Here is a 12,466-nt window from a genome sequence, read left to right on the forward strand (position 1 = left end):
AACATCCAAAACAAAAACCAAACACATGTTGGAAGCTGTTTTATCCTCAGGGAATAACATTAAAAGCAGCAAACTCATCTATCTTCCCCTGCATATAGATCATATTCAATGCTGTATGCATTCAAGCACTATTTCCTATCTTCGCTTCTGTCTGCTTATGTATCGGGCCCAAATGGCTTCACTGATAATGGGAGTTTTATCATTGGCTTCTGTCATAAACATACAGCTAAGGGTAGCATAAAATCCCTCCTTTACCTGTAAAGGGTTAAGAAGCTCACATAACCTGGTTGGCACCTGACCAAAAGGACCAATGAGAGGAGAAGATACTTTCAAATCTGTGGTGGAAGGTTTTTGTTTTGTCTCTCTTTGTGTGTCCTCTCCGGTCAGCGAGGAACCAGGGAAGGGAAAATACATCTCCTAAAGCCATATCTGAACTAAGCATCTAAGATTATGAATTGTAAGTAATAGGAAGAAAATGCGTTAGATTGTCTTTTGTTTTAGCTTGTGAATTTTCCTAGGCTAAGAGGGAGGTTTATTCCTGTTTTTTTGTAACTTTAAAGTTTTGCCTAGAAGGAAATCCTCTGTGTTTTAAATCTGATTACCCTGTAAAATTACCTTCCATCCTGATTTTACAGAGGTGCTTCTTTTACTTTTTCTGTATAATAAAATTCTGCTTTTAAGAACTTGATTGGTTTTTAGTGTCCTAAAAACCAAAGGGCTGGTCTGTGCCCACTTCGTTAACCTATTTAGTTGGTATATTATTCTCAAGCCTCCCCAGGAAAGGGGGTTTGGGGGGATTTTGGGGGAACAGAAACTCCAAGTGGTTCTTTTCCTTGAATCTTTGTCTAACTCACTTGGTGGTGGCAGCAATACCGTTCCAAGGACAAGGAAGAATTTGTGCCTTGGGGGAGTTTTAACCTAAGCTGGTAGAAATAAGCTTAGGGGGTCTTTCATGCGGGTCCCCATATCTGTACCCTAGAGTTCAGAGTGGGGAGGGAACCCTGACAGCTTCTGTGAGAGCAAGTCAGTTGTGTTTAATGAGCACAAGGCACTTGAGCGTGTGTATGCAAATTCTGCTTTGCACTGTTACGCAAGAGACAATCATTCAGTTCCCACTCTACAATTTTTTAAATCAGTATTGGATGTTTTTCTTAAAAGTATGCTCTAGTTCAAACAACAATTAATTCAGAAAGTTCTATGGCCTGTGTTATGCAGGGGGTCAGAGTATATTATCACAATGGTTCCTTCTGGCCTTATAATCTATAAGGTAGAAAGCAAGGGCTGGAGGTGCCACAGAAGCCATAGTGTATGTTTAGTCACCAAAGAGTCAAGGAAGGAAAGTGTCTCATGCAGCTCAATTGTGATACCTCTGGAAACAAAACATCACTGTTGATACTTTCAGAAGGAAATTCCACCACATCCTCGTTAGACAGAAAGCTGATGGCCCTGATGATAAGCTTTGAAGCAGGGTAAGATATGAAGCAGGGGTGGGCAAACTTTTTTTTTGGCCCAAGGGGTCATCTGGGAATAGAAATTATATGGTGGGATGTTAATGCTCACAAAATTGTGGTTGGGGTGCGGGAGGGGGTGAGTGCTCTGGTTGGGGGTGCGGCCAGAAATGAGGAGTTCAGAGTGCAGGAGCGGGCTCTGGGCTGGGACGGGGGAGTGGGGTGTGTTGGGGGGTGAGGGCTGGGGATATGGGCTCTGGGGTGGAGCTGGGGATGAGGAGTTTGGGGTGTAGGAGGTGCTCTGGGCTGGGACCGAGGGGTTCGGAGGGCGTGAGGGGGATCACAGCTGGGACGGGGGTTTGGGTGAGGCTCAGGGGTGCAGGCTCCAGGCAGCGCTTACCTCAAACAGCTCCCAGAAGCAGCGGCATGTCCTTCTCCGGCTCCTACATGGTGGGGTGGCCAGGCAGCTCTGCACACTGCCCCATGTGCAGGCACCACTGCTGCAGCTCCCATTGTAGTGCTGGAGGGGGGGCCATTGGAGCGCGTAGGAGCCAGAGAGGAGCCCCTGGCTGGAGTGCCGGAGCGGGGCCATGCCGCAGCTTCCGGGAACTGCGTGGAGCGGCCCTGACCCTGCTCCCCGGCTGCAGCACCAGAGCGGGGCAAACCCCATGCCCCACTCCCCAGCGAGAGCTCAAGGGCCAGCTTAAAATGGCCCGCTGGCTGTAGTTTGCCCACCCCTGATGAAAAGCAAGGATCTCCTCAAGGCTCCGATAGGGCTAGAGGACATGTCTCAGTCCCACCCCATCTCCCTTCAGCCGTACAGTAAATAGTGCAGTTTTATTAAAGTGCAAGTCTGATCCTGTCCCTACACAGGATTTCTCCCCCCACCCCTCCTGCTTATCAAAGTTAAGGGCCTCAGCTCCTACTAACAATGGGAGTTTTGAACACAGACTGAGGACAGTGTATGCCCTTAAGACTATGCCAGTGCCTACTGAGTACTGACACCAAACCCAAAATAAAATACTTGTTTAGGCAACAATTCATAATGGCTACACAGTAAACAGGATTATTTAAAAAACAGGTTGCTCCTTGAGCTAAACTCTCCAAAATTCTCTCCTCCCAGCCCGCCAAGTGAATTTAGTGTTGGTGAAAGATGTCAGATAAATAGCCCTGGGGACTGAAACCCTCTATTGTATCTGATCTGTGGACAAACAAAGTGCAAGGTTCCTAAACCATGATGAACTGGTGGGATCACTTCTGTGGACCAGTGAAAGTACAGTTGAGTGTCTGTGCCTGCTCATTCCTTACCCTCTCTGCTGATGCTGCAAACAAAGAAGCCAACTGGGACAGAGATATCTGTGCTCTAAGAAGATTTAGGGCTGGCCTATACTGGGAACTTACATCAGCATAGCTACATCTCCCAGGGGTGTGGATTTTCAACACTAGGTTGTTGGATGAATTCTTCTGGGAGTATAGCTACTTCCTCTCGGCAAGGTGGATGACCGGCACCAATGGGAGAACCTCCCCGTCAGCCTAGGCAGTGTCTACATTGAAGTGCCTCCGCTGTGCAGCTGCAGTGCTGCGGTAGCAGTTTAAGTGTTGACATACCCGGAGACAGAGACCACCGACTCATTTCACACACACCACTAAGCAGCCATATAATTGTAGCACATTTTGATCCCTAGTGAGCTGGAGAACAGCTTAGAAATCACAAACCTGAGAATGGCTAGGTTGGGGGCAAATTGAAATTACTGCTCCTGATTCACCAAGAATTGCACACATCCTATTTTTGTTCTCTCTTCTCCTCTTCCTTGTCCTTTACCACATCCTGCTTGTTCATCTCATCCATCAGTTATGTCTTGTCTCTTTGATTGTAAACTCAATCAAAAAGACAGGGCAGGGTCTATCATTTGCAATAGATTTGTACAGCGCCTAGCACAATGGGGCCCTGACCTGGTTGGCTTCCAGGTGCTACTGGAATATAAATGTAAAACAGAAACCAACATCTTATAATGGACAGTTTTAGGCAGTTCAACCATAGGCATAGCTGCCAATAATAATGAATAATGAACTTAAAATCCATTATTACCACTCTTGAGCTACTTAGAGTTCTGCAGTGACATCCACCCCTTTTATAAAAACATCTCTTACAACTCAACAGCTTCTTTTACAATGAATCCTTGTGTTTCTTTGTATGGAGAGGAGGGGAAAATGTTTATTCTTTTTTCAAAGTTTTTACATTATTATAAGTTTAATGCATCCAGAGGGCACAACATGTTAATAACAATCCTTCACCACCCTTTCTCACCTTACAGACTACTTACCAAATGCCACATTAAGAATAATTAAAAAGTCCCACTAAAGATGAGGTAAGAGCCAAATGTTGTCTTGCAGTTAGGATATACTGGTGGTAGTTTGGGAAACTGTATGTTCAGACAGACAGCAACCCACTCAGAAGAGCAGAATAAAACTCGAAAATTCTACTTCATGCAGGGTTTATGTGAACCTTTTCTTTTGTTTCACATCCTTAAACTTTGCTTTTAGTTTCAGGCTCAAACAAATCTGAAAATTAAAGCAAAACTCAGCAAAACCTACAATTTTTAATTATGGGGCCTATTTTCAGTCCAATAGGTTATAAAGCCATTCATAAGACATGAAGCTACTGAGTTTTGCATGGTTTCAATTGGGAACCATAGACTGTGCTAGGTTCCCTTGAAAATTGGCTCAAGTTCAATCCAAAGGATCACTAATCTCTGAAGGCCTATCCTAAACTTTGCAGTTTTAAATGCAACAGAGAGTCCTGTGGCACCTTTAAGACTAACAGATGTATTGGAGCATAAGCTTTCGTGGGTGAATGCCCACTTCGCCCACGAAAGCTTATGCTCCAATACATCTGTTAGTCTTAAAGGTGCCACAGGACACTCTGTTGCTTTTTACAGATCCAGACTAACATGGCTACCCCTCTGATACGTGGCAGTTTTAAATGAAACTCAAATCTAGCATTTTTCACACCCCTCAGTGATGTAGCTGTGCTGATCTAACTTGTTGGTGTAGACCTGACCTAACTGAGTGTTAGTGAAAGCAGCTTTGGGGGGTCTAATATCAAATGCTGAGGAAACTGTTAGGTTTTAACACTTAACCTAGACCTTGAGGCTAAATCTAAAGCACTGTTTTTAAATAGCTAAATATGCTTCAGATTTCCTGAAGCCATTAGTAAAGAGAGGAGGCATCTTGTCCCACTCAGGACTATATTACCAACAAGCAATTGCAAACAGCTATAGATTTATCCCACTCCATTTTAGTGATTGTACAGGGGCAAGGATTGAATACAAACCAATATTTCAGTCATGCAAAGCGCTAATGTAGGCCACAAAGTAATAGAAGAGCCAGTCTCTATAGAAAAAGCTCCTTCTCCAGCTGTTTAGCCCTGCCTGTTTATCTTGCAAATGAATCCTAATTCTTATTATTGCTCCAGAAAGTCAACAAGCTGACTTAATCAAGAATTAAGTTACACCCCCTTTCGTTAAATCTGTCTTTAATTTACACTGCACAAGAGCCAAGGTCTCAGAGTTTCATAAGAAGCAAAAGCCCCTTGAAATGTTCACATTTTATTTACACTTTGTGTGCAGGGGAAAAGAGAACTGCCTCTTTCGATGGGATGCACTATTGAGAAGATGCTGCCTTTGATTCACTGACGCTGTAGAAAGATGACCATGGAGAAAAAAAGACCTCTACATGTCCTAGGGAAATTATAATCAAACCAAGGGACATTCTATCTATTAGCCAAATTCTGACCTTCACACTGCGAGAGGCGCCTGGGTGGAGGAATCGTAACAGTGACAGATGTTCCCTGAGCCAAGCTGACTAAACAAGGCAGGATGGCTCAGAGGGGCCAGGCTACAGCATACTTTGGACCACACCTCATTGCTGCACCTCCCTTAGTGCCTGTCACCAAAGCCAAACAATGTCCCATGGCCTAAGAGCCTGGGATCAACACCCAAACTAGCTGGCCTCGCCCTTTTGGGGCTATGGAATGCTACCTAGTATGTCACTGGGACCCCCTGGCAAGCATGTTAGGAAACAAATACATGTTCTACTATGGTCCTGTATGGGTGCACTGTTTGGGGGATGTCAAGGCTACTTCCCCACTCTGAACTTTAGGGTACAGATGTGGGGGCCTGCATGAAAACTTCTAAGCTTAACTACCAGCTTAGATCTGGTCCGCTGCCACCACTCCCAATCTGCTAATTCCCTTCCCTGGGTAGCCTTGAGAGACTCTTCACCAATTCCCTGGTGAATACAGATCCAGACCCCTTGGATCTTAAAACAAGGAGAAATTAACCATCCCCCCTCCTTTCTCCCACCAACTCCTGGTGGATCAAGATCCAACCCCTTTGGATCTAAAAACAAGGAAAAATCAATCAGGTTCTTAAAAAGAAGGCTTTTAATTAAAGAAAAAGGTAAAAATCATCTCAGTAAAATCAGGATGGGAAATAACTTTACAGGGTAATCAAACTTAAAGAGCCCAGAGGACCCCCCTCTAGCCTTAGGTTCAAAGTTACAGCAAACAGAGGTAAACACCCTAGTAAAAGGTACATTTACAAGTTGAGAAAACAAAGATAAAACTAACACGCCTTGCCTGGCTGTTTACTTACAAGTTTGAAATATGAGAGACTTGTTCAGAAAGATTTGGAGAGCCTGGATTGATGTCTGGTCCCTCTTAGTCCCAAGAGCAAACAATCAACAAAACAAAGAGCACAAACAAAAGCCTTCCCCCCACCAAGATTTGAAAGTATCTTGTCCCCTTATTGGTCCTTTGGTCAGGTGTCAGCCAGGTTACCTGAGCTTCTTAACCCTTTACATGTAAAAGGATTTTGGAGTCTCTGGCCAGGAGGGATTTTATAGTATTGTACACAGGAGGGCTGTTACCCTTCCCTTTATAGTTATGACAGGGGGATAAGGAGGAGAGTAAAAGAAACTTCTGTCCTTTCTTCCCTCCACCAATATATATGTGCAAATAAGTCAGAATTTTGCCCTATATGTTTGACATTTCCATACAAATGCTAAGCATGTCATTGGCATCAAAAGTGATAAAATTGGACAGCACATGGGGACTGATTGTTGGATGGAGAACCCCTCACTTATAGGTCATGGGTTCCAGTTACGCTTAGGTCAGTGAAGCCATTGCAATGAGATGACTGTTTGGTGGCTTACAGTTCCTGTAGTGGACAGGTGCTCACATCCCAATGCTACCAGCACCATTTCCACAAAGTGGCACCCTAACTTGCAGTCTTGGTCGAGGTGCCAAGAACTAAATTAGCTATGGGAAATGACCCTCAGAAAGGATCCTTGAAAAACAAAGATAAGGCAAATTAAGGAGTCGGGGTGGGGAGGCTTGCGCTGGCATTGCCTTGTTTTACCTGATTTGTGGTTAGCTAGATGTATTTAGATTCCTGATCTATCATTCCAGCATCTTTCACTAACACTAAATTCAGTAAAAAGATGAATTATCCACTAGAGTCTCGCTAAGCTTTGTCATAGTCTACATTAGTGTTGCTACATATAAAGAGCCAGGTGAACAATAATTTACTTTTTGGCCGTGGCTTTATCTAGTATAATCTGTATTTAAAACACTTCATCCTTCCCATCTGCACTCTCCCACTCCCATTTGTCTGTCTTGTCTACCTGTCGTAACCTGTCTGACACTTAGAGTGTAAGCTCGCTGGAATGGAGACTATCTTTGCTAGGTATTTGTACAGTGTGGCCTTGATCTTTGAGTGGGTTTTCCAAGTGCTACCATAATAACTAATAGTAATAGGCAAGGAAAACAGCTGGCCCTTGACATGAACAGGGAAATCTCCCAAGAGTGATTTGTCTCACTTTTTGTGCACGGTATGTCTTTTCAATAGTTATGATCTTCAACTAAAGAAATCTTTCCACACCTGGTGGTGGCTCTATTTAATACAAGAACACTGATTTTCAGTGTTCTGTCTATCATTAGATGTAGGCATGCACTGATGCAGAAACATACGGTAGAGACACATTAGGAGGCCAACCTTTTGTTCTGCTTTAAAATGATCTGATAATCCAATGCCTGTATTATTAATATTAATATGTTGCCTTTGTGGCAAGTATTACTTAATCAGATACAGATGTGATGACTGTCAGGAGAAGCAGCTTTACTTTCCAAAACCAATTATTTGTCCATGTTCTTTTGGCAACAACTCAGTTATGTGCAGTATCTATTCTTCTCACTGTAACCAAGGTGAAAAGTTCAACTATCTCATCACAAGATGCTACCATTTAAGAGGAAAAACACCAAATAATGTATTGCTTTTTTAAAGAAGTCTACATTGCACTTGCAAAAAAACTGCATCTGTTGCTGCAAACAAGCAATTGTACATGCAGCATACAAAGCTATGCACAGAGTCATCTGAGAATGTGCACAATTTTCTGCTGTTGTCTGCACTGGCATTGCAGACTATCGAGGAAGGCTGTGTAAAGACAAAACACAATTTAGACATTTGGGTCTGTAGTTTGGTCACTAGAAATCAGGCCTGACTTTTGCCATATATCTATGACTTATGTTTTTGGTACATTTTAGAAAAGAAACTTTGGAAAATTCATGATATCATGACCAACCCGTACATTTAGAGACTAAACTACAGAGAAGGTAGCTAATACTTGAAGAATGATCTGATGGGCTCAGAGATAGAGGCAGACAGGTGATGAGAGAAACCAAAAATAATACGAATAGGAAGAAATAATGACCTGCTTCAATCAAAAGAGGAAATAGCTGTTTAGAAAGCAATGAGGCAGAAAAGATCAGGGGAATAATGCATTGGCTATGAACTCACAAATGTGAAGGAAGAGAATCTATTTTACGACAAAGGAAGTAACTGTCCTATTTTATAAAGCCCCAGTACGACCACACTTGGTAAGTATGGGAATCTAACCTGGTGAAAAATGCCATTAACTTTCTACAGTACAAACTGGAAGATGAGGCAGGAACACTTTTTTCTAGAGCTGAGAAAGGTAAAACAATGAGAGGCACAAGTCCTAACGAAGGAAAAATACAGGATGAATAGATAAGAAAATGTCCTTACAGTAAGGGGAATTAAGTAATGGAATAAATGACCTAGTGAGGATGTTGAGTCATCAGCATTATAGGTTTTCAGAACCAGGACTGAGGAAATCTTAGTGGGATCAGGGAAGAGGGTTGAGAGGGAGCCTGAAAGGTCTTTTCCAACATTAATATCTATGACTGTAAGATCATCATCATCTGTGAGTCTGGGGAATACAAACGCATCTGAAGCTACAAACTTAAAAAATAGCCTTAAACTTTCAAACTTTATTAGAACTTATAAAGCCAGCCAAAACACAATTTGCTCCTGATTTCACTTTGCAAAATATACTGTACTATATTTCAGTTAGCAAGTCATTAAATTTTATAAACATCCTATAAAATGAAATTTATAATAGAGATGCGGACAGTCCCTTAATTTTTATGGCCTTAGTTGGAAGCATTATGATTTCAGGAACATACGGATGCAATGTAGACTAGGTAGACCAGGAGACAATCGAAGTTCCTAGGTACTGTTCTCAGCTCTGGAACAGACTCTCCATGTGACTTCGGGCAAGTCACTTAACCTCTCTGTGTCTCTGTTTACCCATTGGTAGAATGGGGATAATGATGCTTATAATATTGACAGTAATTAGCACATTGGACCACAAATTCTGGAAGCCCTAGCATCTGCTGAGTGAAACTGACATGATTCTTGTCTGTTTCACAGCTGTCACCCACCAAATAGCAGCAATTTCACTCACCAGCTGCTGAGATCCTGGGGGCCATATTTAATTTTTCATCAGGTTCAGAATTGGAATGAAATCAAATTTTGAAATATTGACATTTCCTGCGAACCTGAACTTCCAAGTTTCAGCCAGCTCTAATTAGGACCTCATAGGTATTTAGTAATATCAGTGCTTAATACCTGGATGATGTGGCCAGAGCAATTAGCAAGGCTTGAAGAATCCCTCTGATGAAAACAATGGGGTTTTTCTTAGTGATAAAGAAGTACATCATTGGCAGAATGAACAGTCCATGAACCACCAGGCCACAAACCACAGTAATGGCATAAAAGCCCAGCTTCTTCCCAATAGCTGTAGGATCATCCATTTCCAAGATCTTGCCCGCAATAAGAAACACTATTCCAAAAGGAAAATACCTAAGTGAAAAGAGAGGGAGATTTATTGCTATGAGACAGATCATTTCCACCAAACAATTTAGTGAGATAACAAGTTCCTGCACTTTCATTTCAATACAGACTTAGGACTTGACCACGCAGTGTTTAATAAGCATGGAGGGTGTTCAGAATTTCATACGAGCACCTTGCAGGATTGGACTCGTCTTCCTTTTCCATTCATGAGTTCTGGGAAAATGTTTTTATATCAAATTATTAGCAATGATACTGTTTTCTACTGAAAGAACAGGAGTACTTGTGGCACCTTAGAGACTAACACATTTATTTGAGCATAAGCTTTTGTGGGCTACAGCCCACTTCATCAGATGCATAGAATGGAATACATAGAATGAAACATATAGTAAGAAGATTATATATCCTTACTATATGTTCCATTCTATGCATCCAAAGAAGTGGGCTGTAGCCCACGAAAGCTTATGCTCAAATAAATGTGTTAGTCTCTAAGGTGCCACAAGTACTCCTGTTCTTTTTGCGGATACAGACTAACACGGCTGCTACTCTGTTTTCTACTGACTGGCCAGTAGGACACACACAACACACTTCAATACAATTTGTTAATTAAAGCAGTGTATATCTAATCTCTCCCTCAATGTATACATTTTAAGGTTCCCATCACCATAGTATTTAAGGCCCAGATCCACAAAGGCACTAAGGTGCCTTAGTTCCAGGTTTGGATCCAGTGTGACCTACAAAACTATCACTGAACCCTGAAGGTGCCTAAACTCACTCTGCACCTAAGTTTTCAGGGTAATAGTTCCCTAGGTGCCTATTTTTCTGCCTCTGGGCATATGCACTGCTGCCTCACTCTTGGGGTCTGGATACCTATCTCCTGCCTAAGCCCCAGTGTGATTCACAAACCAGGACAAGATAGGTGCTCAGACACCTAAGTTGCATATAGGACCTGATCCAGAAGGCATGCTCAGGGGCTGCCTACCAGATAATGTCCCATTCAGAATCCAACAGGAAGAGGAGGTGGTTCTGGTACCCACCTTATAACAGCCTAGGGGTTAACACACTCACCTGCGTTGTGAGAGACCCGGTTCTGTTCCCTCCTCTCTCGATTTGAAAGGGGTCTGCCACCTCTCAGGAGACTGCTCTAACCACTGCGCTATGGGGTACTCTGGTTGAGGGGAGGGGAGGTTGCTCACATTGTCTCCTGCTGAAGATGTTCCAGTATGGATAAATAATGAAACAGTGACTGGAGGAGGGGGAGTGGAGCAGGGTCTCTACCCACTGGACTACAGAGTCATTCTCTCTCTCTCTCTCCTCATGACTGTTTAAGTATTTATTCACAATGAAGCAGTCATGGGGTAAGAGCGAGGTGAGAGACCCCCATTCAAATCGTGTCACCCCCCTCTGGCAGAAAGGGGGAAATTGAATCTGGGTTTCCCACATTCCCGGCGAGTGCTGTAATCTCTGGGCTACCAGTGATAAGCTGGGCCCTGCTGCTGCTGCAGTGATACTTTCCTACCTCACCGTCTTGTTGTGTGTACAGTAAGGCACTTTGAGATCCTCAGCTGGAAGGGGCTATATAACTACAATGTATTCATTATTTACTCATTAGTAAGACTCTTCACAAAAGTGCTGAAGAGCCATTCTTAAATTAGCAATATTGATGTAAAGAGGGAATGTCCCCGCCCGCCCCCCCCCCCCGGTTAATTTCAACAGCATCCCAGAAATTGAGAGCAGCGTTTTAGGGATAAAGCTATGAGCAGGGCCAGCTCTAGCTTTTTTGCCGCCCCACGCAAAAAAGAAGAGGGCCGCCGCCCCACCGCGCGAGCGCCACGCCACGCCGCACCACCGTACCGCCCCCCCAGTGCCGCCGAAATCCCCGCCCCCCCCAGCTCCACGCCGCCTGAATCCCTGCCCCCCAGAACGCCATGCCGCCCGAAGCCATGCCCCCCCCGCCCCTCCTCCGAGCGCCAGCCCCCGCCCCCCCAGCGCCACGCCACGCCGCGCCGCCGTACCGCCCCCCCAGTGCCACCGAAATCCCCGCCCCCCCCAGCTCCACGCCACCTGAATCCCCGCCCCCCAGAACGCTATGCCGCCCGAAGCCATGCCCCCTCCGAGCACCACGCCAACCCCTGCCCCTCCTCCGAGCGCCAGCCCCCGCCCCCCCAGCGCCGCGCCACGCCGCGCCAGCCCCCACCCAATAAATAAATTAATAAAAACCTGAGCGCCGCCCCGGCCCAAGGTGCCGCCCCAAGCACGTGCTTGGTCGGCTGGTGCCTGGAGCCGGCCCTGGCTATGAGCAGAGGCGGATTAAGCTTTTGCGGGCCCCTGGACCAGAGCAATTGGAGGCCCCTCCCTCCCTTCTGCCTGCAGTCGTTCTTTCCCCCTACCCCCCCAGCACTCCTGCCAGGGAGCGGGGTCAGGTTGCAGGGGCTTCCCCTGCTCCCTGGCAGGTGCGCTGGGCTGGCAGAGCGGGTTGAGGCGAGGGGGCACTCCAATTGGCCGGGGCCCCTGGGCATGGGCCCCATTGACCCAGTGCTAATCTGCCACTGGCTATGGGAGATGCAAGAGCCAAGTTGTGAATCTTCACTGCAATTAGACACCTGCAGCTGGCCCATGCCAACTGACTCAGGCTTACAGAGATTGGGCTAAGGGGCTGTTTAATTGCAGTACAGACATTTGGGCTTGGGCTGGAGTCTGGGCTCTAGGATCTTGCGAAGTGGGAGGGTCACAGAGCTCGGGCTGTAGCCCGAATGTCTATACAGCAATTAATCAGCCACTTATCCTGAAACTTGTAAGCCCGAG

The 12,466-nt window shown here is 45.0% G+C and overlaps 1 protein-coding gene and 2 long non-coding RNA genes across 3 annotated transcripts in view; 2 read left to right on the forward strand and 1 right to left on the reverse strand.

Annotated features, from left to right (window-relative positions):
- Window positions 1-12,466, forward strand: part of LOC135973218 (uncharacterized) — a 79,040-nt gene that overhangs the window by 22,294 nt on the left and 44,280 nt on the right. The gene's annotated exons all lie outside the window — the stretch shown is intronic.
- The window catches only part of SLC1A7 (solute carrier family 1 member 7), an 89,262-nt gene that overhangs the window by 13,843 nt on the left and 62,953 nt on the right, over window positions 1-12,466 (reverse strand). Inside the window, exon 7 of the mRNA XM_005284831.3 lies at window positions 9,440-9,673. Coding sequence (XP_005284888.2) covers window positions 9,440-9,673 — 234 coding nt within the window. The remainder of the gene's footprint in view (window positions 1-9,439; window positions 9,674-12,466) is intronic.
- Window positions 344-7,389, forward strand: LOC122173824 (uncharacterized). Its single transcript, XR_006174731.2, has 3 exons — window positions 344-457; window positions 1,403-1,469; window positions 5,078-7,389. It is a non-coding gene; the product is annotated as an uncharacterized LOC122173824 (long non-coding RNA).

The sequence above is a fragment of the Chrysemys picta genome, chromosome 8 (assembly GCF_011386835.1).
Source record: "Chrysemys picta bellii isolate R12L10 chromosome 8, ASM1138683v2, whole genome shotgun sequence".
In the NCBI taxonomy this organism is placed as follows: Eukaryota; Metazoa; Chordata; order Testudines; family Emydidae; genus Chrysemys; species Chrysemys picta.